General features: G+C 53.8%; 1 protein-coding gene across 1 annotated transcript in view; it reads left to right on the forward strand.

Annotated features, from left to right (window-relative positions):
- ALDH1A2 (aldehyde dehydrogenase 1 family member A2) overlaps positions 1–17,564 on the forward strand; it is a 29,500-nt gene extending 11,936 nt beyond the window's left edge. The window contains exons 2-13 of the mRNA XM_083371656.1: positions 1,895–1,999; positions 2,279–2,419; positions 3,942–4,071; positions 7,297–7,358; positions 8,420–8,548; positions 8,641–8,754; positions 13,157–13,259; positions 13,858–14,042; positions 14,209–14,373; positions 14,940–15,097; positions 15,185–15,259; positions 15,627–17,564. Coding sequence (XP_083227782.1) covers positions 1,895–1,999; positions 2,279–2,419; positions 3,942–4,071; positions 7,297–7,358; positions 8,420–8,548; positions 8,641–8,754; positions 13,157–13,259; positions 13,858–14,042; positions 14,209–14,373; positions 14,940–15,097; positions 15,185–15,259; positions 15,627–15,699 — 1,440 coding nt within the window. The 3' untranslated portion in view covers positions 15,700–17,564. The remainder of the gene's footprint in view (positions 1–1,894; positions 2,000–2,278; positions 2,420–3,941; positions 4,072–7,296; positions 7,359–8,419; positions 8,549–8,640; positions 8,755–13,156; positions 13,260–13,857; positions 14,043–14,208; positions 14,374–14,939; positions 15,098–15,184; positions 15,260–15,626) is intronic.
- The last annotated feature ends 8,558 nt before the right edge of the window (positions 17,565–26,122 follow it).

The raw sequence follows: 26,122 nt of genomic DNA on the forward strand, positions 1-26,122 counted from the left end.
AAGATACCCTGTCTGGAAGATGTTTTTGCATTTGAAATCATTCCACTTGCTTCTTGAAAATTTCTCTACCCTTAAAACTAGCCACAATTCCATTGAACTGCAGCTAAGAGAAGGGCAATGGGCACAAGTGGCATTTGCCCAGTAGGTTGGTGCAGCTGAGGGGCAGGGGGCCAGGCAGAGCCAAGGGGACAGAGTTGGGGCACCAAAGGTTTTTTGCACCCACACTTTCCAGGGTAACCCCCCCCCCAGCCTGACTGAGCCAGCCTGCCCCCACAGTCAAGACACCGACCGCATTGGATGACAACTTAGATGGCTAACTACTCCCCTTCCCCTTGATTTCTCACCCCAAGAGCCATAACTCTGGGCTCAAACCAAAACACACGTCTTAGCAACTCTTGGGAAACCTGGTTAATCAGTTACCATCCATATATTCACCCACACGCACTGTGGCTTAAGGCTGAATTAAGCTGTAAAAATCCTCCAGCTGATTTATGGCTGCAGCTAGCCTTAATTAACCCTGATTCCAGGGCAATTGTGCTGGCTGGAGAGCTTTCCCACTTGAGAAGGAACAATGCCCCCTCTGGGCGGTGCCAATCTGGGCATGATTTACAAAGGGGCCCTTTCTCCCTGGGGCTATCCTTTCTTCCTCCTGGCTTGGGGAAGAGCTGTATATAATTCACTGATAGCAACATTTGCTGTCAAATAGCCGCCTTGATTTAACGTTGCCCACTACAATGGTCGCAATAAATAAGAACAAAACAAGTGAGTGGGATGAAAACCCCATTTGAGGCTTCGCAGGGATCCCTGTTCGCACAATGTGTCATTCTTGTCCAAGCCGGTGGCATTTTTACGAACTGGCCCTAATGAAAGTCAGATCAAATGTGCAGCTCTCAGCATTTAATCAACGTCCACTGGAAGTTCTTAAAAGTCCTGGCAAAGCCTCATTTATCGTTGAAGACTCTGCCTCTGGGCGGGAGGGGGCTTGTGGCATGGCACTACCTGACACCAAATGCCTAAACTCCCCAAAAGTGAGTTATTTCAGCATGAGATCGGGCTTGTAAAGCCGCCAGCTGCTGAATTTCAGGACTTGAAACCTTTCCAGGAAGTTGGCCGAAGTACTTTATATGGAGGAGAGAGTAAATATTCCTCCTTTACAGCCAAATTGAAGGCAGTCCGTTTACAGAAATGATCTGGCAAAGCCTGAATTTTGTTTATAGAACAACGTGGGACAGGAAGAAGTGAATGTTAACCATTAACAGTAGCAACTCCTCCACTGCTTCTTCCTGCGCTGGGAGATTCAAGGCCCCGCTGGAGCGTTTCCATGTGAGGAAACCCCTCCAAGGCTCATCCGCCTCGGGTGGGGAAGGTCCCTGCGGGCTTTCAGCCTGCCTGTTGCCAGTTGCTTTTGGGGCATCACCCCAAGAGAAAGGGGGTCCACTTTGGGGGTTTGGAGAGCAGATGGGGGGGCTGAAGGAAGGACCCTGATTTTGCCCAAACCCCAGGCATTCCCCCTCCTCTAAGGCCAGGCATGGCCAGGGGGCACCTTTGTCACTTGCACACAACCAACAAGGAGGCGGGCAGGACGCCGTCCTTCAGGCAGCCTCTGTCCAGGCTCCCAGAAGGGAAGCGGGGAAAGCAGCCTAGGGAGAAGTTCCCAACCTGTTGACCCCCGTGCAAGTGGAACTATGGCTCCCATGACCCTGGGGGAAAATAATAGTGACCAGGGATGCTGGGAATGGTAGTCCTGAAAGGACTCGGGTGCAAGAAGAAGAGGCTCGCTGGGAAAGGAGGAGGTTTTCTAGCACCCCAACAGTGTCAGAAGAGGGAAGATGAAGGGGAACCTCTGCATTTTACCCAAAACCAAAAAGGCCCGTTTTTTTTCTTGCCATTTCAGATCTTTATCAACAATGAGTGGCAAAACTCTGAGAGTGGGAACATATTCCCTGTATTTAATCCTGCAACAGGAGAACAGATCTGTGAAGTGCAAGAAGCTGACAAGGTAAAGACAAGTGGCATTTCTAGCCTGCCCTTGCATCTCCCTGCAATGGTCCTGTAAGGACGGTCAGCTTGAGAGAAAAAAGGCCGGATGCAAATGGCCCGGTCGGCTCCATGGTCAGGGAAGGTCTGGCGTCCAGGTCCCCCCAGCCCACCTCTCAGGTTGCAGGAACGGCAGGGTGCTGCTTTCTGCGGGGGAGGGGGGGTTCCAGTTGCCAAGCGAGGGGGTGGCTCTTGGGGCGCCCTGAGCACCACTGGCCCTCATGCTTCTCCCATTTGGCAGGCTGACACGGACAAGGCGGTGCAGGCTGCTCGGCTGGCCTTTTCCCTGGGCTCCGTGTGGCGGAGGATGGACGCCTCTGAGCGAGGACGTCTCCTGGAAAAGCTGGCCGATCTGGTGGAGAGAGACCGGGCCCTCCTTGCCGTAAGTCAGGCGGGTGGGACGCTGTGGGAGGAGGCCAAGCGCTGCCCAAGGTAGCTGCCTTTCTAAATGTTTCTTCTACTTGAGTCACTGTATGTTCTTGGGAGAGCGCTGAGAGTAGCCATTGAGTTCCAGGGCAAATTCGACCAACAATGGTGCAAAAGCCATCCTGGTCAACTCTGGGCAGATCTGGGCTTCCCCCACCCAGGGTGCCCAAGAGGCACTGAGCTGCAGGCCCACTGCGGTGGAGCACGTGGTGAGCCCCGACACGGTGGCATGGCTAATGTTATTTTCCACATGTCAAGCGCTTTGAACTAAGCCGGCAAACATCTTAATTCCAGCTTTGTCAACACTTAAATCATCTTACCACCAGCATACGCTGTAAAATCACCACAGGGAGAAGGAGGGGCTCAGCAAATCAGCTAGCCGTCTGCCGGTGGCTGGATTTGTGGTTCCTGAGCCAAACCTTTGTTGAATTTGTCCACCATAGACGTGGCTGCCGGCCCCACCGGCAGAAGAGATGGAAGCGCAGCAGCCCTCCTGTGCTTCAGCTGGATTTATGGCTCTCGCCCAGCGGCTTCCACGGATGCATTTCCTCTGCCGCAACCTTCTTGGGCAGATAATGGGGCCTCTTAAAAGTGATTTAAGCCATCGCAGCAAACATTTTATGGGGCTCCTTAAGAGGAATATGGGAATATCCCCTCAACAAGGGCCTGCGGCTTCTTTTAATTGGTTTGGAGATTGGGTGGGGAAGGGCATGGGAGCTATCTCGACTGCCAGAGGAGCCTCAGGCAGCAGCTGAGACAGGCATTCTTGAGCACCCCCTCAGCTCTCCCTGGAGGGGCTGTCCAGCTCCTCTTTAGGAGTTCCCACTTGGCAGCTGTTTGGTCCCAGCATCGAGAGGGCTGGAGGACATTTTGCCTTGTGCTGGGGCCGAAAGGCTGGTCTGAATGACCTGGGCAAGGCAGCCCCCTATGAGGGCCAGGTGGCATCTCCTGACTTCGGGAGACCTTGGCCAGGATGCTTTTGTGAGCCCCCTCCCTGCCTTTCAGGGGTACGTGACAGAAAACTGCTGCCAGAATGGCTTTGATGTACCCTGTGAAAAAGGACAGTGCCCTCGTCCAGCACAGAGCTGGGTGGGGTGCAATGCATAGCAGAGGCTACTTGTCCTGAGCAGCCCCTTAGCAATGTCTCAGGATTTTGACCTTGCAAGGGAGGCACTCCAGATGAACCACCAAAGGTCAGCTGGCCTTGACCTGAATTACACCTTGTTAGCCCTCAGGCGGCAGCTTTCGGCTCTCAGGTGGCTCAGCGGTCTGGAGAAGCTCTGTGCCACCTCTCTAAATGTGGACTAGACACATGAGTGCATACTGGCTTGGCCACAGCATTGGCAGCTCAACATGTCCAGAACCACTCTGTTGCACCAAGCTCCAAGAGCAGCCGTGCCCACCGGACATTCCTCACAGCTGGTTCTATTACCAAGTCAAAAACTAAGCCTTGATTCTTGCTCCTCTTTGCCTCCCAGACCATGGAGTCACTGAACAGTGGGAAGCCCTTCCTCCAGGCCTTCTACGTTGACCTTCATGGCGTGATCAAGACCTTGCGGTATTTCGCCGGTTGGGCAGACAAGATTCACGGATTGACCATCCCAGTGGGTAAGTTAGAATCTGCCCTGCATTAGTTCTGTGGCGTATGTATCTCCAGCGCCAGGCTGGGGCACCTGCATGGAGTTGCTGTGTTCTGAGCCCCCCCCCCAATTCTTTTCCTCCACAGAACCCGGAGATCCATTTTTCCTTAAACTCAGGCCTGGGTCATTAGCACCTTTGCCATCTCAAGATCCAGCACTGTCTCCAACTGGAGATCTGTCACCCGTGAGTGGGCACAGGGCAGTCCTCCGCGAGAGGGGCCAAGCTTGGCCTTCCACGCCCCTGGTCTTCCCACAGACCCGTCATTCTCTGGGGCAGAGTGTGCTTGCTGGGCTCAGTTTAGCACCCTGGCTGATCCCCCCCCCCCCAGCCGGGACCGCCTTCCCTTGAGCCCGAGAAGGATGCTGCATATACAGCCAGATGAGAACCGCAAAAGGCCTGATGTTTTCCTGCCCCAGTTTAAAGCTTGAATTGCCAGGGAGTTTCACTGGTTTTATAGAAACAGTAAAACTTTCGGCACTGCCTGCTCAGTTTCCGCCCAGAAGGGCAATTCCCAGCCGCAGAAAGATCAACGTTTGGGCAAAGTGGTCTCTCTTTGTCAAACATTGTTACTCGGCCTCACTGACACCCATTTTATAGTGCACATCAGGTGGGCAGGCAAGGTACGGAGAAGACGGCTGACTTTAATCTCTCTGCTCCCCATAAACCTTTCTGCGCAAGGGAACTCTATTAAAGTGGTCCGTCAAACTGCAAATCTTCAGGGTGAGAAAAAGGTGCCTCCAAAGGCCACCTTGAGCCTTGGAAGTCCTGGCAGGTCGGGCCAGGTCAGAGGATCCAGCCTTGCCTGGACCCAAGCTGCAATTTAGTTCACCATCTGCACTCTCATCTCAGGTCAGGAAAAGCTGTAAAAATGGGGTGCTGGGTGGCTCAGCCCAGCCTGGTGAAACTGGGCAGCAAACTGGCTGATCAAGTCCTAAAGGACCCAGATTGTTGGGGGCAATTAAGCTGACTTTGTAATAATGCCGCTTGGGGTGTGTATGAAAGCCCTAATAAGCAGGCAGATACATAGAATGAAGGCTACTGCTAAGCTTGTAAGCCACCCTGAGTCTTCGGAGAAGAGCGGGATATAAATGGAATAAAAATAAAAATAAATAAAATAAAATAAAATAAAGTCCGGGGCCTCTTAAGGGAAGGCTTGAGTGCCCGAATGCCCACTCCCGGGACAGGTTTCTGGGTGGGATCATGGGGCTTCTCCCTCTTTAGCTGAGAGATAAAGCCCCCAGCTTGGCAGGGAGCTGGCTCAGCTCTCCTGGGCACACAGCTTCCGTGGGGTGTTTCTCGCTGGAAGGAGCACCGCCAGAGGCTTCGGCCCATTCAGGGCATGAGGAATATTCACTCTCTTGGGATTACATTTTAAAATAATGTCTCTGGAAAGCTGAGACTGGAATTTGCCATCTGCCTCTTGCCTCAGTCCAAACCCAATCGCTCCACGTCTCTGAATCGCTTCAGAGTCACCTGGCCAGCCACGGCACAGAGGGGAAAATGGTTCCTCGGGAGCTGCTTGTCTTGGCTCCGGGTCCAGAATGGGCCTTTGGCTTCCCAAATGGGGCTGATCTGAAAATGCTCAACTTCCAAACATCCCTTGAGGGTGAGGCAGCCCCTCCCTAAGAAACAGCTGGCTGCAGCTGTGCTGCCTGGTATGGTCTACCCAGAGCTGATGCCCTCCAGATGGTTCTGGCTGCTGACCGGCCTACCCAACAGGAGGATGGGGAGGGGGGCTTCCATCTACTTTTATCTCCTCTGGGCCTTTTCCTAATTAGCCTCCCCAGTCCTCCCCCCTGGCTCCATGGGGTGGAAGCTTCCCTTATCTGCTCTGGCTTCCTTTCTCCACTCCCTTTTTGCTGATAACTGGCCGGTCCTTATGTGGCTCCTTGGAATGCCTTGAAAACATCACTGCTCACCAAAGTGGATCCCAGCTGGCTGGGCGGACCCTCTTCCCTCCACCCCCCTCCCCAAATTGTTCAGCCCAAAGAAGTGGGGAAAGAGCCTGTGGCTGATCTGAGTCAGGTTGGAAACGAGGCTGGACCTCAGATGCCGTTGGGAGCCCCAAGTTTTCCATGACCAAGGAGGGCTGGCAGGGTCCTCTTCAGCTCCACTCTGGAGAAACATCCCACATCCCATCTTGCCTGAAGTCCTGGCGGGCTGGCCATTCACGAGTTCCTGTCCTGGCCTCGCCTTTCTCTCCCCTTCCGTTCTTTGGGGTGAGCCATGTGGCCTCCCTCCCTCCTCCCTTCTATTTCATGCAAGGAGGGACCCCGGTTCTTCCTTTGGAAGGAATTAAGAAGCAGAAAAGCTGCCCCTCCGTGGAGCAGGGGAGCAGCCCCATAATGCACTGCCCTCCAGTTGTGGGCTAGGACCCCCAGCCAGGGGCAGTGGGCTAAATCACGCACATCTCTGTTTAGAAAGTGGGAATTAAGTTATGGGGAGGCTAACAGGATTCTTGAAACGATAGCGTTCTCCACTCAAAACCCCACAGCTCAAGATCGGGGCCGGGTGGGGAGAGAAGATACAGGGCTGAACAGGCACCATCAGCTCTACTCCGCAAAGCAGTACTGATTGATGGTGTTCAGTGAAACAAGGTTCATTTCCAGTTGAAACAGGGCACCTTTTGAACAGCGGTGACCCCCTGGATTGGCTGCAGCCTTCTGCGAGGCAAACAATGTCCAGCACCACCAGGCCTCTCTCACCAGGTCCTGCTTGGCCGGCCTTTGAGCAAAGACAGGCCTGGTGGGGGCTTGGTCAAATCAGCCCTTCCAAACAGCCTTCCCAGACAGGGATAGGATCAGGCCCATTCCAAACAGAACAGCCAGGAAGTCCACAGGATCAGCCAGCAGGTCGGGGGCTTTGGCTGGCCCCTCCTGAAGGCACAGTCCCTGGCAGACGGGCCCCTGGCCAGGTGGCGGACTCTGGGCAGAGGAACAGAGGGAGCCCCTGAAAGGAAGAAATGGTCAGGGGAGCAGGGCAGGCCTTGTTTGGGCCAGAGGATAGGAGCAGCTGGGCTTCGTGGCTGGCCCTGTGATGCTCCCCAGAGAACCTGGAACCATCTTTCTTTTTTGTCTGCACACTTGTACATGTGTGCCCGCGCCCACACACACACACACACAGAGCTGCTCTTCTCCCTCTGGCTGCTCCTCTCGGGGTGCTCGTGAGATTAAGCAGGACCCTCTCTTCCAGACGGAGATTATTTCACCTTTACGAGGCATGAGCCCATCGGCGTGTGTGGACAGATCATCCCGGTGAGTCTCTCCAATACACCTCGTATTTATTTTCATTGGAATCGGCTCCCTTGAAGGGAGCTTCAGCTCGGGTGTGTTTCTCATTAGGGGTGACCAGGCCAGGGGAGAGGCAGGGAAAACACACTGCGGGCGGATCTGTAGCCGTCAGTCGCCCTTCCATTGCTTATTTGCACATCTTAATAGAGTTTTAGAGCAGCATTATTAGGGGAGCCTCCAGCCTCAGAATTCCCAGGACCAGAGCCAGCAAAGCCAAACAATCCAGCAGCCTTTGGTGGCTGTTGGCCAAGAGCGACTTACACAGGGAGGTGGAAGGAAGGAAGGAAGGAAGGAAGGAAGGAAGGAAGGAAGGAAGGAAGGAAGGAAGGAAGGAAGGAAGGAAGGAAGGAAGGAAATAGGATGCCTTATGGAGGCATTTTACCTTTTGTCTTCAATAGGTCCAAAATATTGGGCACCCAGCAGGGAGGCCATGGGTGCCATCCCTTGTGCCTCCCTTCCTGAGACACCCCAAGGCAACTAGGCCAGTCTTCCCAGGGGGCCAGGAGGGTCTGTTGAGCAGTGGAGCTGAAGGGCCTCCCTTCCCCTTGGCCAGCAGAGGAGAGCCGGCCTCTTCCTCCCCTTTGGGGGCCAACCAGAACCACAGCACCACAGCTTTGTGTTTTTGACAGGAAGAGTGTCAAAAAGTCCAACAAAGGAGCAGGGGATCCAAAGGGGCATTAAGGGGCCCTCTGTGCCAGCCCCCCTCCCCATTTCATGCAGGAGCTGGCAACAAAGGGCTTCTTCTGGGAAAAGCCATTCCACGTGTCCACATCCCTCTGCTCAAGTCATGCTCAGGCTGAGCCACAGCACAGAGTCGGTTGAGGACTATGGGGCAATCAGTGGGGCAGGATCACAGACTTGATGTGCATGCCCCCTGTCAACCGTGACCATGTAAAAGGAGAGAGAATTTTGCTGCAAGAATAAGGATGGAGCTAATCTGTCCAGTCAACCAATTCAGACACCGTTTTTTCCTGGCTAAAATGATGTGCTGACTAACTCACAACAAAAGCATTTTGCTTGCACAGTGGAACTTTCCCCTCCTGATGTTTGCATGGAAGATCGCACCGGCCCTCTGCTGTGGCAACACCGTGGTCCTCAAGCCAGCCGAACAAACCCCGCTCACCGCCCTCCACCTGGGCGCCCTCATCAAGGAGGTAAGGAGCCCCTGACACATGCGTGGCCTGGGGCCCCTGCTCCCCCCAGCTTTCCCTTAGCCATGCTCTCTCCCCCCCCCTTCCCTTGACAGGCGGGGTTTCCTCCAGGTGTGGTCAACATTTTGCCCGGATTTGGACCCACTGTGGGGGCAGCAATTGCTTCGCACACAGGGATTGATAAAATCGCCTTCACAGGTTCCACAGAGGTAAGATTGGGTGCTGTGAGGGGGTGGGGGGAGAAGTGAGCATCACCCCATCCTTTGCATTGGCATTCAGAAACCAAAGCATTTAGGAATCCCCCATACCAAGATGAGACTGGATGCCGGATGGTTGAGGTCGGGGCCAGTAGTCGGCCACCTTTCCAGTAATGGCAACTCCTCTTCCCATCGTTTCTCAAAACTCCCGTGTAATCCCTCCCCCCCTGCTCCATGGCTCTGTGTCCCAGCCTCACCCCACCCTCAGGGCACCTTCAACGACTCATCCAGGCTGTGAGGGAGGGGACTACCCCTTCCCTTCATGCTCCCTTAGAGTTTGGGGCAGCCGACTGTGCCCAAGTCAGGGGTCCTGGTGAATTTGTTGAGCGGTTTTGGCCTGCGTTTGGTTAAGGAGACTCTCGCACCGGCTGCTGCTGACTTGCTGTGGGAAGGAAACACAGAAGGCTTCGGTTTCAGAACTGCCGATTGCAGCCAAAATAAATGTTCCCTGTCATTTCAGAGGGCTTTCATTTTTAATAGGTGTTTAAAATTAAAATGCCCTGGATTTTGCCCTAGTTCAGTATTTGCCTTGAAAAGCTGGTAACAGGAAGTGAAAAGCATTGCAGGATGAAAAAAACCATTCTCTAAGAACATAAAGCAGGAGCAGCTGGGATATCTTAATCCAACTTGAATGTTAACTGCTTCATGTTGGTTTTGATTTCCCGTCCTGTGGAATTCTTGTAGCAGCTAGAGATGTCTTGAGAGGTTCCTTGGCTTGCTGGGCCCGAGAAGCCCCCTTGCTTCACCACAATTCCTTGCTCTTGGTCTGCTCCTAGGTGCCTAGCAGCTGCCAGTTTCGGCCAGGGCAGCAGCTGATCAACTAGGAGACCAAGATCTTTTGGCTCAGGCTGGCAAACGTTTCAAAAGATGCTGCAAGGTTTACAGTCCTGCGGTGGGGAAGAGGAAGTGTTCTGAAGCAAGTTTTCCAGCCCGCTGCGGCCCCTTCCCCTCTTTCTTTTACTCATCTATAACAGAAGGAGTTCTTAATGCAGTGCTTAACTGTGAACCCCTTTGCCACTGAAGCTCTTTCCCCAGAAGCTGCACAGTCAGCACAGTTTCTCTCATGGCAGGACTGGAAAGGAAGGCTGCATTTATTCTTCAACGCTTAGTGGTGCTCTGGACCCTCTACGTGCTGTTCAGAAAAAGATGCCACCAAGTTCAGGAGGGTTTCTGGTGAAAAAATAGGATCTCTGCCAAAGATAGTAACTCAGTGGATACTGAACGACGCTCAGCCAGGGACGGACATAGGTTTGGCTCGGCATTTCTTGGTTCCCAGGCACTGTTCCTCTCCCTCCCACCTGAGCACCAGAATGGATGCTCTCCCTGGGACCCTTTGATGTGCCCCCTTGGAGCCCCCACCCCTGTGCAGGGCTCACCTCCTACAGGTGGAGGACTGGCGGCCCAGGAGCCTCTCACCGCCAGGGATCATCTTGCCCAAACTCTCTGGTCATGGGTCACTTCCCCATGCAGTCCCCTCACCGGCTTTTCATCTATGGCTCATTAGAGATGGTGCTGCAAAGCAGGCCCAGCACCGCCCTGGTTTTTCCCAAAGTTGTGCTTGATCCCCAGGCAGCAGAAGTGGGGAAATGAGCAAAACAGCCCTCCTTGAGGCCCATCCTTCTCTGCCAGAGGGATGGTTACTGCCAGCTCCTCCTTTACCTTCTATGCCTGGCTTCTTCTGCAAAGCAGCATTTGGAGAAGCTGGGCATGGGGGAGGTAGGAGGGTCCTGTTTCTCTCTTCCCTTTCCACCAGTGCAGCCCCCCCTCCCCCGCCAGCCCCTCTGAGGGCAGCTCTTTGTCCTTCAGTTTCTTGGCACCGTTGCCATTTCAGAGTTGTGCCTACCTTTCCCCGGGCCATCAATAGAATCTGGCTGACCATTTGGGGGTTACCACATGGACCATTGTGGTGTCAGAGCGGAGCCCTTCAGGCTGCAAGATTGGGGGCCAGGCTGGGGCTGTGGACCAAGCAAGTCTGTCCCAAGTCAGCCTTGCTCTGCATGCCCTATATTGGCTGGGGAGGCAAGCAGGTAATGTTGCACCTGTGGGTCATTTCCATGTCTCCCCCCCCCCCCCCCGGGCTGGAGTACCTTCTGCTTTCTTTCCTCTGCTGAACCAAAATGTGGGGTGGGGGGTGTTCACTGCCAAGGAGGCAAAAGACCACCCTTTCGTGTTAAGTTGGGGAAATGTAGGGTTGCTGAGCAAAGAGGTGAAGCATCAGGAGTGAAGGTCTTCCATTAGATCTGTGGGACAACAGGAAGAAGACATGGATGAGCAGAGATGGGGGAGAAATGCTTCTACTCCGCACTTCCTCAACCAAGTTACAAACTGAAATGCAATTAACTCTCCAAAATTAGGACGACTTGCAGAGTGTCTCTTATGCCTGACATTTGGTAGCCATATTCCCAGTTGGGCCTTTTTTAAATTCTTTGCCTGGGAATTTCCCAGGGCCCCTCGCTTAGCAGCTCTTGGAAACTGAAGGCCGGATTACTGGATTAGCCTGACCTGACCTGATCCCTTCGGCAAGTCTTATGGGGAAAAAGGCCAGCAGCATACTGAGATTTACTCAGGAAGGCAGGTTTGGGTGTCACTGTTGGGAGCTGGAAAGCAATAATTCATCATAGATTGCCACATTGTGTTGGCTTCTCTTCGGAGAGCTTTGTAAATCTCCAGTGCTTAGCTGGAGTTTCTGTCCCAAAGCCATTGCATTGTTGTTTCCCTCTCAAATGAGGATTTATGTTTCCTCACCCCCATTCTGTCTCCTGTGGACAGAAACTCTAGACTCATCTCAGAACAATTGAAGTTGGATCCAAGTTTACTTTCCCTCGGCAATCAGATGCAGCTTGTGTGCAGAGATGAATGGTGGGGTTTGGGTGGTGCAGCAGAGACACACCCCAGTGAGCTGGACTCATTCTATTTTGCAAAGTTGTGTTTCTTTTTAATGGCTTTGGTGCAAAGTCCAAGATATTTAGCCAGGTCCCTCGACAACTTCAATCAAAGGCCTGGGAAAGAGTGTGCCTGCCTGCCTTTTGCGGGTGTTTTCTTTATGCCGTGAAGAGCTGAACAAAGCTTGAGTTCATCATTAGTCAACAAGATACGGGGCAGGACCATCAAAGCAAACTACGGGAGAGGCCAATATTGGTTCACGCCAAGCAAATGTTTGGAGCGAACAGCTGCCTGACCGCTGATAATCACTGCCCTTCTCAGCCGGCATCTCCTGTCCCCTTGCCAGCAGGCCTGGGCCTGCACCTTTCCCAGGGCACCTTGTCCTCTGCACTCAGACACCCAGAGCCAGGGAGGAATCTCTCTGCAGGGCTTCTGGACTTTTTTTCAGACCTCCCACCCAAATGTGGCAGTGATCTCCATCTCAGTGGCAACCCTGAACGAGGCCTCCTTGGGAGGCTAGGAAGTTGCCCCCAGCCACGGGCGCCCGAAAGCTAGTTGGGAGTTGGTGGATGATGTCAGGGAAGCAGGTTTGTCGGAGCCAAAGGAACCCATTTTGCCCAGAGGGTCTCCTTCTCAAGTTTCACCAGATAAGCACAGAACCTCCCCTGGGGATCAGTTCATTTGAGTTTTCCACCTTGGCACTAAAATGTCTTGGTCAAGCCTTCTGCCCTCCTTGGCTACAACCCAGTTCCGTGTGTAAGGTGGGCAGAGACCTCTTCCTGGGCTTTGTGGAAGCCAGTCTGGCAGGATGAGCTCCGCTGGCCCGAGCTGTGCACCAACAGCTGACCGGTTCGGGGAGCAGACTTCCATGTCGGCCCGAGGAGTGTGTGTGTGTTTGCACAGCAAATGGCCCCCTCCCAGAGGCTTGCGTAACCAAGGGGTGCTCCACAAGGCTCCAGGGAGGCCTCCAGTACCTGCAAGGGGCTCCTTTGCCCGGGTTACATTCCTCCCTTTTAACATAAGCATTTTTCATTCGGCCATAAACCACATCTCCAAAGCAGCTGGCCGCAAATTTAAAACAGAGTTCTTAACAAATCACAAAGAAAGCAGTTCAAAACAAACTGGATCAAAGAACAACATGAATGAATGACGGTAGAGAACAAATAGGATTTTGACACCCTTTTCCTCCCACTGAAATTGCATAAATTCATTGGGCTGTTATTTGGTAGTTCTGAAGTCAGAGAAACCTCGCTCTGCGTGAATGAAACAAATGCAAAAGCCTTCTCTAAAGCGAGAGGAAGGGAGCCGAGAGAGCCGAGCGCTATGGCCGCTCTCTGAGGAAGAACCAGCTCTTCTTCCCAAGACTGGCCTGCCTCCCAAGCGCGTCTGAAGGCAGGCAGGCTTACTGGAGGGGCCCGGAGCCCTGGCAGGGGCTGAATTTTGCTAGGCTCCTCCTTCTTCTTCCATTCAGGTTGGAAAGCTGGTTCAAGAAGCAGCCGGCAGGAGCAACTTGAAGCGGGTGACGCTGGAACTCGGGGGGAAGAGCCCCAACATTATCTTTGCGGACGCAGATTGTAAGTTGGTCCCTTATCAGGGCACTGTTCTCCAAACAACCCCCCCCCCCTTTCTAGAAGAGAGAAGACTAAGGAGAAGTAATATTTTGAATAAAGAGAAAAGAGATATGACAAAGACCAAAGTGCAGAAAAAAGAGAAATAAAATATGGTTTTTGATTTTCTTTTATAGCACTTATAAGTGTAAATTAGCCTCTTACTCTATGGTCACATAATCTATTTTTTCTAATCATCAAAACCCTCTCTCAAAAGAAAGGAGGGGTCCATTCGGGGGTCCAAGATGGACCCCAACAGACAAAAGAGGCAAAAGGCTGCAGCTACTGTGTTTGCATTTGAACCCAGGACCTATTCCGCCTTGCTTCAGATTTTATCAAGCAAGCAAAACCATAAATGAGCCCATTGTGGGCACAGCTGGTGTCTCCTAGCTCTGCTCAGACTCTGGAAACCATCTTGAACTCTGCCCTATTTAAAGGGACCCCCCTCCAGCCACAGGATGGGTGCATTGGGATGCCTGGTCTTCTATCCCCCCCAGCCCAGCAGCCCCTCCCTCGGAGGGCCAGGCCGGCTGTGCTGGCTGATGGAGCTGCTCTGCTCTTGCAGTGGAGCACGCGGTGGAGCAGGCCCACCAGGGGGTCTTTTTCAACCAAGGCCAGTGCTGCACGGCTGGCTCGCGCATCTACGTGGAGGAGACCATCTATGAGGAGTTCGTCCGGAGGAGCGTGGAACGGGCCAAGAGGAGAGTTGTGGGCAGCCCCCTTGACCCCACCACCGAGCAAGGACCACAGGTTGGTGGGTGGAGGGTGGGCCACTTGTGTCTGGAGCCTAAGCCTGAGCAAAGGGCAGGGACAGACCCACCGTGGCAGGGTGGATGTGGCCGTGGGGCAGAAGAGAAAGCATCACTGAGTCCAGGACCAGTGGTGCCAAGGAGCCTTCCCCCCCAATTCTCTTGAGATTGACAAGAAGCAGTACAACAAGGTCCTGGAGCTGATCCAGAGTGGCGTGGCTGAAGGGGCCAGGCTGGAGTGCGGGGGCAAAGGATTGGGGCACAAGGGCTTCTTCATCGAACCCACCGTTTTCTCCAACGTGACTGATGATATGCGTATCGCCAGGGAAGAGGTACCCAGCTAAGCCCCCCCTCAAACAGGCTCCACTCTCCCCCTCCTCTGCTATGACTTCAGTCCCTTTGGTCGGGCTCAGGCAGACCCCCAAGTCCACCTGAGCTGATGGGCTATAGGGCCCTACTTGGCTGTTGAGCTCGATCCAACATCTCCACAGCTTCCTGGAAGAGCCACCAATAAGTCCATCCTCAGGGACACCTGAGTCCCTCTTCAACTGGCCAGAGGCCTTTCTCTGGTCTGGTCTGAGAAGGTTTCACTGGGGGCTTCTCAGCCGTGCAGCTGGGGTCTCCTGGGGGGGGGGTTTGCATGTCTACCCTGAGATCCTGGTGCTCCCCATGGGGAAAAATTTCTGGGGCACACCCTTTTCTGCCATTCCCATTGTTTATCTGTTTTTCATTGCCCCAGGCCCAGGCCTAAAGCTTGGTGAACTTCTGTGCAATTAATTGTGTGTCTACAAAGCCAATCGTTTCCATGTGCTGCTGGATCCTGATCCAGGGGCAGCATACAAATCCTTGTGGCCTTGTTCCCATCAATGACTTTGCTCTCTTTCTGCCCCCCCCCCAGATATTTGGGCCTGTGCAAGAAATCCTGCGGTTCAAAACCATGGAGGAAGTGATCGAGAGAGCCAACAATTCCGACTTCGGGTTGGTGGCCGCCGTCTTCACCAGCGACATCAACAAGGCGCTGACTGTCTCCTCTGCCATGCAGGCAGGAACCGTCTGGTGAGGCTCAGAACACAGCTGGGCAATGGTTTCAGGTGGTGGGTGAAGTGGGCGCTGCCCTCATGCCACTCTACCTGTTTTTTCCAGGGTCAACTGCTACAATGCCTTAAATGCCCAGAGTCCTTTTGGAGGTTTCAAGATGTCCGGCAACGGAAGAGAAATGTAAGCAAGGTTGTTCTAGATGGGGACTTGCCTTGAAGGTTCTGGGGGGGAGGTCCAGAGGGTCCCAGGGGCTCCCAATTCAGAGGAATTTTGGGAGTAGGAGAACAGGTCCCTCTGCTGGATAAGGCTTTGGGGTGAACCCACCAGGATTCCCTTTTGTCCTGGAACCGCACAGCTGGACAAGGGTGGCCTGCCTCCTCTCGCCTTCCCTTGGGGAGTCTGAGCTGGCCACCTCCCATGCGTGCCTTCTTGAGCCGGTCCTCTTCCTGCCTACATGGGGACCGGCCCCATCCGTGGCCCAGGCTCCGAGTGCTGGCTGGGGGCACCTGGGCCCGGCCTTGACTCCTTGTCTTCCTTTTGTGGCCAGGGGAGAATGTGGCTTGCGAGAATACTCCGAAGTAAAGACAGTGACCATAAAGATTCCTCAGAAGAACTCCTAAGAGGAGGGGGCTCCACAGCACCAGACGCGCCTCTATCTTTCTCTAGAGGGTCTCAGGAATTTTTAAAAAGTGACACTGATGTTTGTTTTTTTAAAAAGTAACATCACAACCAGGTTCATTATTCAACTTGAGGGGTTCTTCTCCACTGCTGACACCACACTCTTTTGATCTTGCGCAAGATTTCTCTCAAAGGAGAAATCTTTTGAAGCATGTTTGAGCTGGATGGCCGATTTCCGTGCTGAGAGGCACGGGCACACTGTCTTCTTGGCCAGACAAGAGGGGCTGCACTGCGAGGACTTTTCCAGGGGAGGAGCAGGCAGCCCCTGGCTGGGACAGCCACTCTGCTCTCTGGGCAACCCAGGCAGGCAGGCCTGGAGCATCTTGTGGGCGCCCATCCCGTGCCTGTGCCTAGTTCTCCGCGTGGGGAAGGAACAGGTGGCTTGGCCAGGTGGGGTTCCTGGAGGGCCTTAGCTCCTCCCATTCTCTCTCCTTCCCCCGGGGGTGACTAAGAGGCAGCCCCCTCAGCAGCCCTCACTGCTGCTTCATGAAATGGCCTGCCTCCATTTATTCCCCTCCTCTGAAGGAGGAGTAGGCCCTTTGGGGGTGGGGTGGGGAGATGCTTCCCTTCCCCAGGCAGCGGCCTCTGAATTCCCAAAGGCCCCATCATCCAGGCAGTTCTTCCCTCCTCCAGGCATCGGACCTCCAGCTCCTCTGATGATTCCCCCCCCCCCCCGTGCCAACCTGGCCCTCTTTGAAGTGGCTTTGAAGTGGTGACCAAACAGATGTCCCTCCCACCACTGGCAAAGGTTTTGAAGAGAACCCTCCCCCCAAAAAAACTCTGCTGACCTACAGCCTCAGGAGGCTGGAATTAAGACTGGAAGCCATAGGTTGGCAGACGGAGCTGAGTTACTCCCATCAGTGGGTCCCATTCCTGCCACCAGCAGGAACCATCCTCCTCGGCTGCTTTCTGCTTGAAATGATTTCAGGCAGTAACTTTTGTTCTGAAGAGGGAGCCCTCAACTCACTCAATGGCCCCCTGGAACACCCCCCCAGTTCTGACTGGGGAGCCGGGAGCCCCCGAAAACAGCACCGCTACAGCGCCATGCTCGGCCAGATCTGGCTAGGCTTCCCCAGGAGCTGAGCCGAAGCCCTGGAAGACACCCTGGCATCGGGGGCCCAAAGCCTGAAGTGGCTGTGCTGAGCCGTGGCTCTTGGGCTGCATGTGGCCTGTTGGGAGGACAGCTGTGTGTACTCAGCTGCATTCGGTGAATGGATCTCCAAATGATTGTCAGAAACACTCCGCTTCTTCAGTGTCAGGCGGCGCCCAAGACTGGCTTCAGGCAGCACAAGGATCTGCGTGGCATAAAACAGATGGCTCCCCCCCCCCGCCCACACCCTGTGGCCCAGAGTAGCAGGCCTTTTCTACGCAAGGCTCATTGCACACAATGGGCATGCGTGCAGGTGCCTTCCATTCCCACCTGCCAGACACAGGGGAAGTGCCCTCTGACTGCCAGGGCTGCCTCGGTCCTTGTGGAGGGCAGCACTCCCTCTGGACACTCCCTCCCCCCCAGCATTTTTTTGGGCATCATCGCAGCTCTTCTCTGCCAGTGGTGAAGCAAGCAAGATGCAACTATTGTTCCTGAGCTGTGTAACATGAATTCATGTCCTGCAGTGTTACAGCAGAAGATTGTGGTGTGTTTTTTTTAAATGATCTAAGAAATTAGTTTTCTTGTTATACCCAGTATTTACAGTGAAAGGCCTTTTTCTTTTTGTCTTGTGTACCTTCAAGAAGACCTGTGCTAGCAATAAGCATTTATACTATATACTCTACATTATATGTGTGGTGTCAGTGTGTGCAATTCCAAATAAACAATTATTGTAGGTAACAAACTCGTCATTTTCCATTTTCCCTTAAACATTAACCAATGGCTGGATTCAGTTTCAAGGGTTGCATAAGTCTTGGAAGTCTCTTGGGATCACTTAGAATCTGGTCTTAAGCAATGACCCCAAGAGGAAAATCCTCATTTTCCTTAAAGCATCCCACTAGAGGGGCTGCCCCTTTCTTCTTCTTGGAGGGACCCCGAGAGGGTCTGTCTGAGCCAGACGAGGCCTGCTTCTCAGTAGCAGTATTTCCTTTAAAACTGAACTGGGGGGAGAACAGATTTTGGAGGGAATATTATTGCAGCTGCATCACTTTCTTTTTTTTAAAGAAAAAAAAGCTCTAGATCGCCGATCCAGGTCAGAGGAGACTCTTTCTCACCCCCTGCGGCCATAAAGCGAAGCTATCAGCGAAAGTGAATCACTGGCCTCTGCAGTAAACGCTGGCTTCTCTGCAGGACTCTTGGATACAGTTTTAAGAAGGGATGATTTTATTTCCTCTGTGGATGAGTCACGGGTATGAACATTGTGAGCCACCCCCCACCCCCCCGCCCCATGTTGGAGGGCCCGTAAGGACCAGAGAGGAAAGTCCCAGGCTGGGTCAGCTTAGCGAGGCAGGCGAGGCTGAGGAGCCAGCAGCTGGGCTGGGCTCGCGAAGAGTGCGGGCACGTTTGGGGCACCCTGCCCCTCCCTTTCAAGGCCCCATCCCAGGGAAGGTCTACATGCACAGCTGGGGAAGCGGGGCTGCCAGCGGTCAAGCAGCAGCCAGGGAGCCCAGCCGGGGCCTGGGACAGGGCTAAAAGCTGTTGGGACCTTCCTTTGCTTGCCCAGCTGGATCAATCTGGGCCTGGCCTCGGATAGACACCTGGTGCCTTTTGAGGATCCCTTGAATCTGCTCCTCGACATAGATAAACGGGGGAAGGAAACACTATCCAAACATCATCCACTTCAAAGGCACCATTGCAATCTGTCCATTTGCCACGCAAAAACTGTAAAGGAAGGCCGGCTGGGTCCCAGGCTCTCCTACCAGTCCTGCTGCATTTGATGTGTTAATGGTTTGTATGCCTGCCAGCACCTCAAACGTTGTGCCGCCCCTCCCCGCCCTCCCGGGATGTTCGCCTCCCAGCCAGCTGGCCTCCTCCAGAAAAGTTGTCGTCACAGGGACCTCCCGGCTTTCCTTGGGGAAGCCCTGGCTGCTCTCCACAGAAAGGTGTGCCTGACCTGAAAAGCAGCAGAGGATCTTTAAAGGCGGAGGGGGGGCGGAATCTGTGCACATCTGGCCTTGCAAACTCTCTTCGCTTGGCTTGGCTTCTGTGCAGTCTTTCAGTCCAGGGTTCACACAAGCTAAGATGCTTTCCTTGTTTTGGGGTGATCTTTGCACCTGGAAGACATTCAAACACGGGTCCCTTTCTGAGCTGCAGGAAGGTGGCTTACCTGATGACCTAAGATGACCCCAAGTGGTCCAGTTTCTTGAAGGGCTCGGGATTCTTTGCTGCTGACCAGCAGGCTGAAGGAAGCCACTGCTACAAATGACCTCCAATCCAGCAGCAGCTGCAGTGGGGCTTCTGTTCCCCCACCTGCCCCTAATTTGAAGCCTCTGCTTAGCCATTGGAGGACATCCGAGGATCCTTCAGGATCTGCCTCGAAGGAAAACTGGAGCAGGCAGGAACCCATCAAGCAAGCACTTTCCCTTTACAGCAACCCATTGGAACAAAAATGGTTTTTAAAACAGAAGGGCCCAATCCAGCCTCTCCTCTGTCCTCTGGACCAAAGGTCAGAGAGTTCACAAGGGAAGATGTGGGGGGAAGAAGGGACAGGAAGGCAGCAGAGAAGGGCCAATCCTGCTACTCCAGACCAAGCAATTCAGATCCCACCCAATTAAACAGTAGAGGTTTGAGTCAATTAGGTCTCATATTAAGCAGCAGCCTCCTCTGCCCAAAATGGGGTCTTCACGTAGCTGAGGCATCAGTGCCTTCCACTGACTGTGGAGCATCAGGAAGCAGAATGACCAGGCAGAGGCAGGATCCCCTTCCTTACTTGGCTGCTCATCTCATGGGAGTTCTCGGTCAGAGAAAGAGAGGGCCTCAAGGGCTCTAGGGATTGACCCCCCCCCCACCTGCATGGGGCATCTGGGTGACTGGAAGGATTGCAGGCTTTCGACTGCCTTCAAGGCTCCTGCTGGATCCCTAGATTCCTAAGCCTGAGGACAGCCAGATTGCAGGCTTGTTGGATTTCCAAGTATTCAACTCAGAAAGTCTACATTTTTCCCAATAACTCCCTTCAGGATTCAGTAATAGTAACAAGAAGATGAACGTGCTCCTTGCAAATGAATGTCTTTTTTAAGCATAAAATATGGCCCCTTGGAAGACAGCGCCATAAATCTTCTTGACTGGCTTGGCATGGGAGAGCAAGAAGTTCAAAGCAGATGGCGGGGAGTCCGGCAGGAACAACAATCACAGGCTGCCAGGATCAAGTCCACTGAACTGAGGTCTTGGGAACGCCATGGCTAAATAAGGCAGCCTTGGAAGGTCAGCATTGGCCCCAGTCAGGCTCCAAGAGGCTGGAAAGCTCAGCAAACAAGGACCACGTAGACTTTGGGAAAGTTCCTCTGGCAAACCTCTTGAAGACAACCTGTGCAGGAAAACGTCCCACCCAACCTGGGGACCAGTGAACTCATTTTAAGAGCTCAGGGTAGGGTTGGGCCACAGGGCTTCTTCAATGGAAGGTGTGGTCTGTGGTGTTGTGCTTTTCACTGCTCCTGTCCCTGGATCAAGCAATGGTGAAATCAGGAGAAAGATGGTTAACTGTTCATAATTCTGACTATCCCTGCCAGCACTCTCCAACTCTCCTTTCTTTAAACTCTGGGCCCCACGGCCCTCCGGACCTCATCCCTTCAGAAGCGCTGAAGCCCCCACATGACGATGGGCAACTGGCCAGCCTGGAATCTCAAGCCCCGTTCAGAGGAATGCCCCCAAAAGGAACACATCCATGACACTTCACCAGGCCTGGCCAAGAGGAGGGGAACGGAAGGCCGTGGGTCAAGGGAGGGAGGAGGCGGGAATCTTGCCGTGGACACCCAGCAAGGCAGCCACCGCTGGCTTCCAGTTGCTTCAAAGTGGAGACCATGCAGGCTTATAGGACCACCTTCTTGGGGTGAAGAAGGTCTCGGGGAGATGCCCACAGGACCAGGAGAACCACAGGGCCCCAGGACGGGTGGAGGGATAGCCTCTCCTCTCCTGTGGGCTGGCCAGTTGCAGGATGCAAGGGGAGGACAGCCAGCCATTACCTGGCCATCAGCTCCCTGGTGGAAAATGAGGCCAACGCCCTGGAATCTGGGAATTGCAGCCTGGAGACGGGAGGAGCGTTTCCAGTCTCTGGGGCGTGTGGCTCAGGGGCCTTCTTGCTGACCTGCCATTTCTGCCATGAAAAGACCTGGAGGGATGGGCTGCTCATTTGCTGGGGTGCTCCCAAAATGATTGCCATTGCCAGACATGGGGGGTGGGGAGAGCGATGGTTTTCTCCTGCTTGGGAAGCTCTTTCAGTTCACCCCCAGCCCCACTCAGGCAGCTTTCAGAAGGCCTCCGAGGGCTGCAGTAAGGGGGGGGGACGCAGGCTCCTTTAAGCTCTGCTGGGAACTACAAAGAATTAGTCATCTGGCCCCTGCAGCAGTTTTAGGCAAGCAGGAAGAAGACAAGAGCTGTCCACAAGCTCAGAGGGCAAAAGTCTGGAGGCAGAAGCCCCCTGCAAAACCAGGGGATGGCTGCCAACTTGGGGCCATTCGCTCTACTTGGAAAGGCAACTATTGCCCCAACACCTTTTCTCAGTTCCCCTCCTTACACTCAAGAGGTTTCCATCCTCAGCTCAGTCTGTACGGGAGCCTCAAGAGGGCCAAAGAGAGCGGCCCTTTGCAGAAAGAATCAGGAGCTGCTGATTTGGGGATGGGCAGCTCAGCACCCAGGCAAGGCCACACTCATGGGCTGTGCCATCGCTCTCAGCAGGGTGAGGGGACTCCACTCTTCAAGCAAGGCATGGGCAGATGGTTCTGTCAAGGGAATATGGCAGACTGCAGTGTCTGCCTCTGTGCCCCTGGGCTACGGGCCAGAGGGATCTCTCCAAACAGCGAGTAGGGAAGTCCCCCAAGCCCAGGGGGTGGGCGCTAACTGGGGGGCAGTCAAGGGTGAGAGGCAGGCTGGGCCGGGTTCTGCTCCAGTCACCCTCCCTGCCCCCTGACCGCAATGCCAGCTAGGAGCAGTTGGTGTTTCCCAATTTGGCAGGGCATCCATCCTGCGAGCCCCACCAATTTGGCACCTCCTTGGCCCAGTGTGAAAAAGAAGGTCCCTTTGCATGCTCCTCATTTCACACGCCTCTCCTCGGCCCTGTCCATCAAGGCCATTTGTTGCCTTGACCAGGCGCCAAGGCCAGAAGGGCAAATCCAGCCCCAGGGAGGGAGGGAGCATCCAGAAGAATCCTCCCCCCTGCCGGTAGCTTGTTCCTGTCCAAAGAGGTTCTGCAGGAGCTGGATAGCAGTGATGGTCCATTCGGAGGGTCCGCTTATTCTGGCCCTTCTCCCCATTTCTGACCCTTGGCTGCTGGCTAGAAGATGGGCTCCTGGGGAGCAAAGAGACTCGCCTCCAAAGACTTCCAAGCAGCACCCCCAAATCAGAGGGGGAATGGCAGGGGCGGGGAGGTGACTGTGAACAATCTTCTTTTGTGAGGAGAGAAAGCAGGAGAAAAGCTGAAGATCTCAGCTACTAACAATGGAACCAAAGTTAAACACTTCAAGTTCCTTTGAGGAATTCTTGATAAGAAAAGCCAACAAGCTCCTCTGTTTCTCCTCTTGACTTTAAAGCAAGTCAGCCACTTGAGGAAAGAATACTAAATTATTTTACCCGTTAATTATTCAGTTGATTGAAGTTGACCAAGCCAGGATGAGTCTGCAGACAAACAGAAACTTCTCTTTCTTTTTCGATAAGGTGGGCAGCGATTCTCAAGAGGTGGCAGCTCTGCCACTTGCTCCCTTTTGTCACCAGGAAGCTGAGGGTTTCTCCGCACATCAAGGAAAGACTGGTGGGCTTGGCCAGTGACAGACGTGCCTCGAATCTCCCAGCCGCTTCTTCTTCTGCTGAGATTCCACCCTCCTGCAGGGGTGGCAGCCCTGGGGGTGGGCAAGAGAAGTCGAGGTGATGTTGCCAACCCTGCAGCTGAAGCACAGCCCCATCTTAAGGAGTCCTGGCTTCCCTTCTGGCCCTCGTCAGGCCCGATGCAAAGCTGGCCAGGAGGAAAAGGCTTTCTGGGCACGGGGGTCCCTCTGGCTCCCCCACCTGAGCTCTGTTTTACCAGCAGGTGTTCACAGAGGAGGGCCAGGCAACTCTGGGTCTGGGCCCACAACAGCGTCTCTCCTGCCCTGAGAGCCTCCTGCATCCACCACCATTTTTGCAGAGAATTGATAAATGATGTGTCAGCTTCCAGGGTTAAAGGGCAACAAACTTCAAGAGGGTGGGGTTTTTTTCATCATTTACAATCCAAATACCGGGAATAGAGCCCTCTGGCCCTCTCCCCCCTCTTGTTCAATTGCAGACCCTGGTGAAATGGTTTGCAGGTGTCAGGATTAAAAAATACTCATGGATTCAGTTGGACTCCCCATTTGCTGGGTTTGTTTAGAGATCATGGATGGTGGAAGGGCAAATACTTTTTGGATGGAAACAGAGTTAAGCAACCCCAGAGATGAGTAGAACTGGGCAGCAGAGCTGCCCTGCCCTTTTTCCTCCTTAACAGACCTGCCCTGACAGCAACAGCCTTTATCACTCTTCAAGCAGCCTGTTTCCTTTTGCCAAGGGGGTCTGCAGAGACAAGACTCTTACCGAGGGATCCAAAAAAGGGCTCCTGTAGCCCCTGGCTGGATCCTCAGGCAGGTCTATGTTTTTCCAGCCCCCCCGCCCCCCCAGCATGGCTGAATTTACCCACTTTTGCCCTGCTTTTGTGCCCCCCTTCATCCACTGCAGGCACTCGGGACAAGAGTGGAGCTCTTTTGCCTGCTTGAGCACGGATGCTCAGGAAGGGAGGAGATCCTGATGGTTGCTTAGAGGTCAGTGCAGGAGGAGCTGCCTACAACGCTGGCTCTCTCTGCCCAGAGGCCTTCCTTTTTCTCAATGGCAAATTAAACCCAACAGCCTTTACTCCTCCATCTTCTTGGTTGCCCACAGTGTTTGCACTCACGGCTGAGGACGTTAGAGGCAAGTTGGCGTGTTCGTTTTCTCAGAATTGTGCCTGAAAGCCTTTAAGCTTTTCTTTCTGAGTCTGGGTGACAGACCCTACACAGGCCGATAGACTCGACCCTTCTGAGCTGTCTGGCTTGGGGCTCCCCATGCTCCCCCCCATGTGTTTGAGCATCATTTCTTTGCTGTTGCTCTTTCCCTGTGAAGGACCCCAACTTAGCTGCTACTCAGCGGATTGGGAACTGCTGCAGGGTTGGCATAGTTCTAAACAAAGGAACAGATGCACAAATAGGCACTTTTAAAGAAGAAAATATCTATCATTGCCGTTCTGCCACTTGATTTTCTTAGCAAAGCATACATTTTTAAGCTTCAAACCATTTCAGTCTCTTTGTCCTGCTTGTGGTGCTTTGTTCTGCACCAAGTGAGATGATTTTTATTTTGACATAAATAATAATCTTTCCAGCACTTTCATGCCACTCCATCTTCCTGCAAAATGCACTCACAACTATTGTGCAGTTTTGTACTGGTGGAGACAACTGACAGCCTGAATTGTCTTTGCAGGGTGTTTGAAAACAGCACTTGGTGCCAAAACATAGCGATGCGGGAACACGCCTGGAGGAGACCGCTGATCACATTAGAGGCATGCATGTGGTTTGGAAGCGGCACAGAGAATGCGGGGCTGGGGCCTGCGATGCCCTGGGCTCGGCTGCCTCCCGCTCTTCAAAGCCAGGCGCGTGCTGGGAGGGCCATTGTCTGGCCCAACACATCCAAGCCAATGCCAGCTGAACCCCAGCAGGAGGGAAGCAGGTCCGAAGAGCCTCAAACCACATTAGAGAAGGCTGACCCAAAGCGGTGACTCCCAAAGGAAAGGCAGCGTCCCCCCCCAGGTGGACTGCAGGGCGAATCAAAGGAAGCAGCCCAGACGCCCCCACGAAACCCCGTCTCCCCTGGCCTTTTTTAATGGGTTTGCGGCTCTTTTCTGTGGGCAGAAGCGAGAGCGGGCAGGCCTCTCCCAAGTGCCCAGCGTGTCCTGAAGGGCTATCGTGGCCATTTTCCCTGCCGGTCACTGCTGCTGGTGCCACTCGCCAAGCTGGATTCCTGTCCTGGGGCAGAAGTCCTGCCCCTCGGCCCTCCTGCTGCCATCGCTCTCCCCTTTCGGCTTCCTCCTGGTCCTTGCTTGGGAGCTTCCTAAAAAAACTGCATCTGCTGAAATAATACATCTGTAACCACCACGGAGGGGCAGCAGGCAGCCCCGGCCTCTGCTTTGATTTAGACAGAAAACACTTGGAGCAGTGTTGCTCTTTCTTTGCCATCAGCCAACCGAAAGGCAAGAGAGGGACGGGGGGGGGGGGGCGAAGCCAGAGGTGTGAACCTCCACGCGCACCCAAGAGGAGAGCTGGGTCCCTTTGTAACCCCACAAGGCCCCGTGATGGGTGGCCCCCACCTCTGGGGCACCCCATCCATCAAAGCAGACAAGAGGAGAAGGGCTTTGGCCATCACCCTCAAGGCGTTGAGAGATTAAGCCCCACCTCATCGAGGATCGGGCAGCCAGTTGCTCTGCTGCCATGTGGGGCAGGGGGCAGGGAAGGACTCGGTCAGGAGCCAACCGGTTCTGTGGGTCAGCCAGCTGGCAAACGCTGTAGGACTTCTGCTCTCTCCTCTGGGATCGGAGGCAGGTTCCCTTCTTCCCTGGCCTTCTCTGTGGCTGAAAGGAAGGCGCCCTGGCCTGGCACACAAGGGCATCTGGATGCCCTCCTCCCCGCAGTCAGCTCCTCTCCAAGGACTGATGGTCCTGGAAACTGAAAGACCCCTTTTCTTTTAAACAACAAAGAGCAGCAGATTTTGAGCAGTTCACCTGCTTCCCTCCTGGGCTGAGATCTCACTGGCATTCCTGTTAGTTTGTTTCAGAGACGGGGGGGGGGGGGGGGGGAACACCTCTAGCTATTTGGTCAGTTTTTCCCCTTCAGAATCACTTGCTTTTCTCCAGCCTTAACACGGGCCACGTATATTTACTGATACCCAAAAGGCGAAACAGCCGTGCAGGTTTAGGCGTCTCTGGAATTGCATAGTTTGCATCCAGGGACAGCAAAAGAAATAAAGCTATCCTTTATTTAAATAAAGCCCCCCACCCCTACCCCCACCTCCGCCTCTGGCAGCCAATATCTGCTCTGCTGCTAATCTGCATCCAGGAGGGAGAATTGTTGATGGATACACAAATACTTCCAAACAGTATATAGGATTTTACAAACTGTCCAACTCCATTATTATCAAATGGACAACAGGCCCACATCTTCCCCCTGCCTTTTTCATTTTTCTACAATAATCTTTAA

This window comes from Vipera ursinii (genome assembly GCF_947247035.1).
Source record: "Vipera ursinii genome assembly, chromosome: 11".
Lineage (NCBI taxonomy): Eukaryota > Metazoa > Chordata > Lepidosauria > Squamata > Viperidae > Vipera > Vipera ursinii.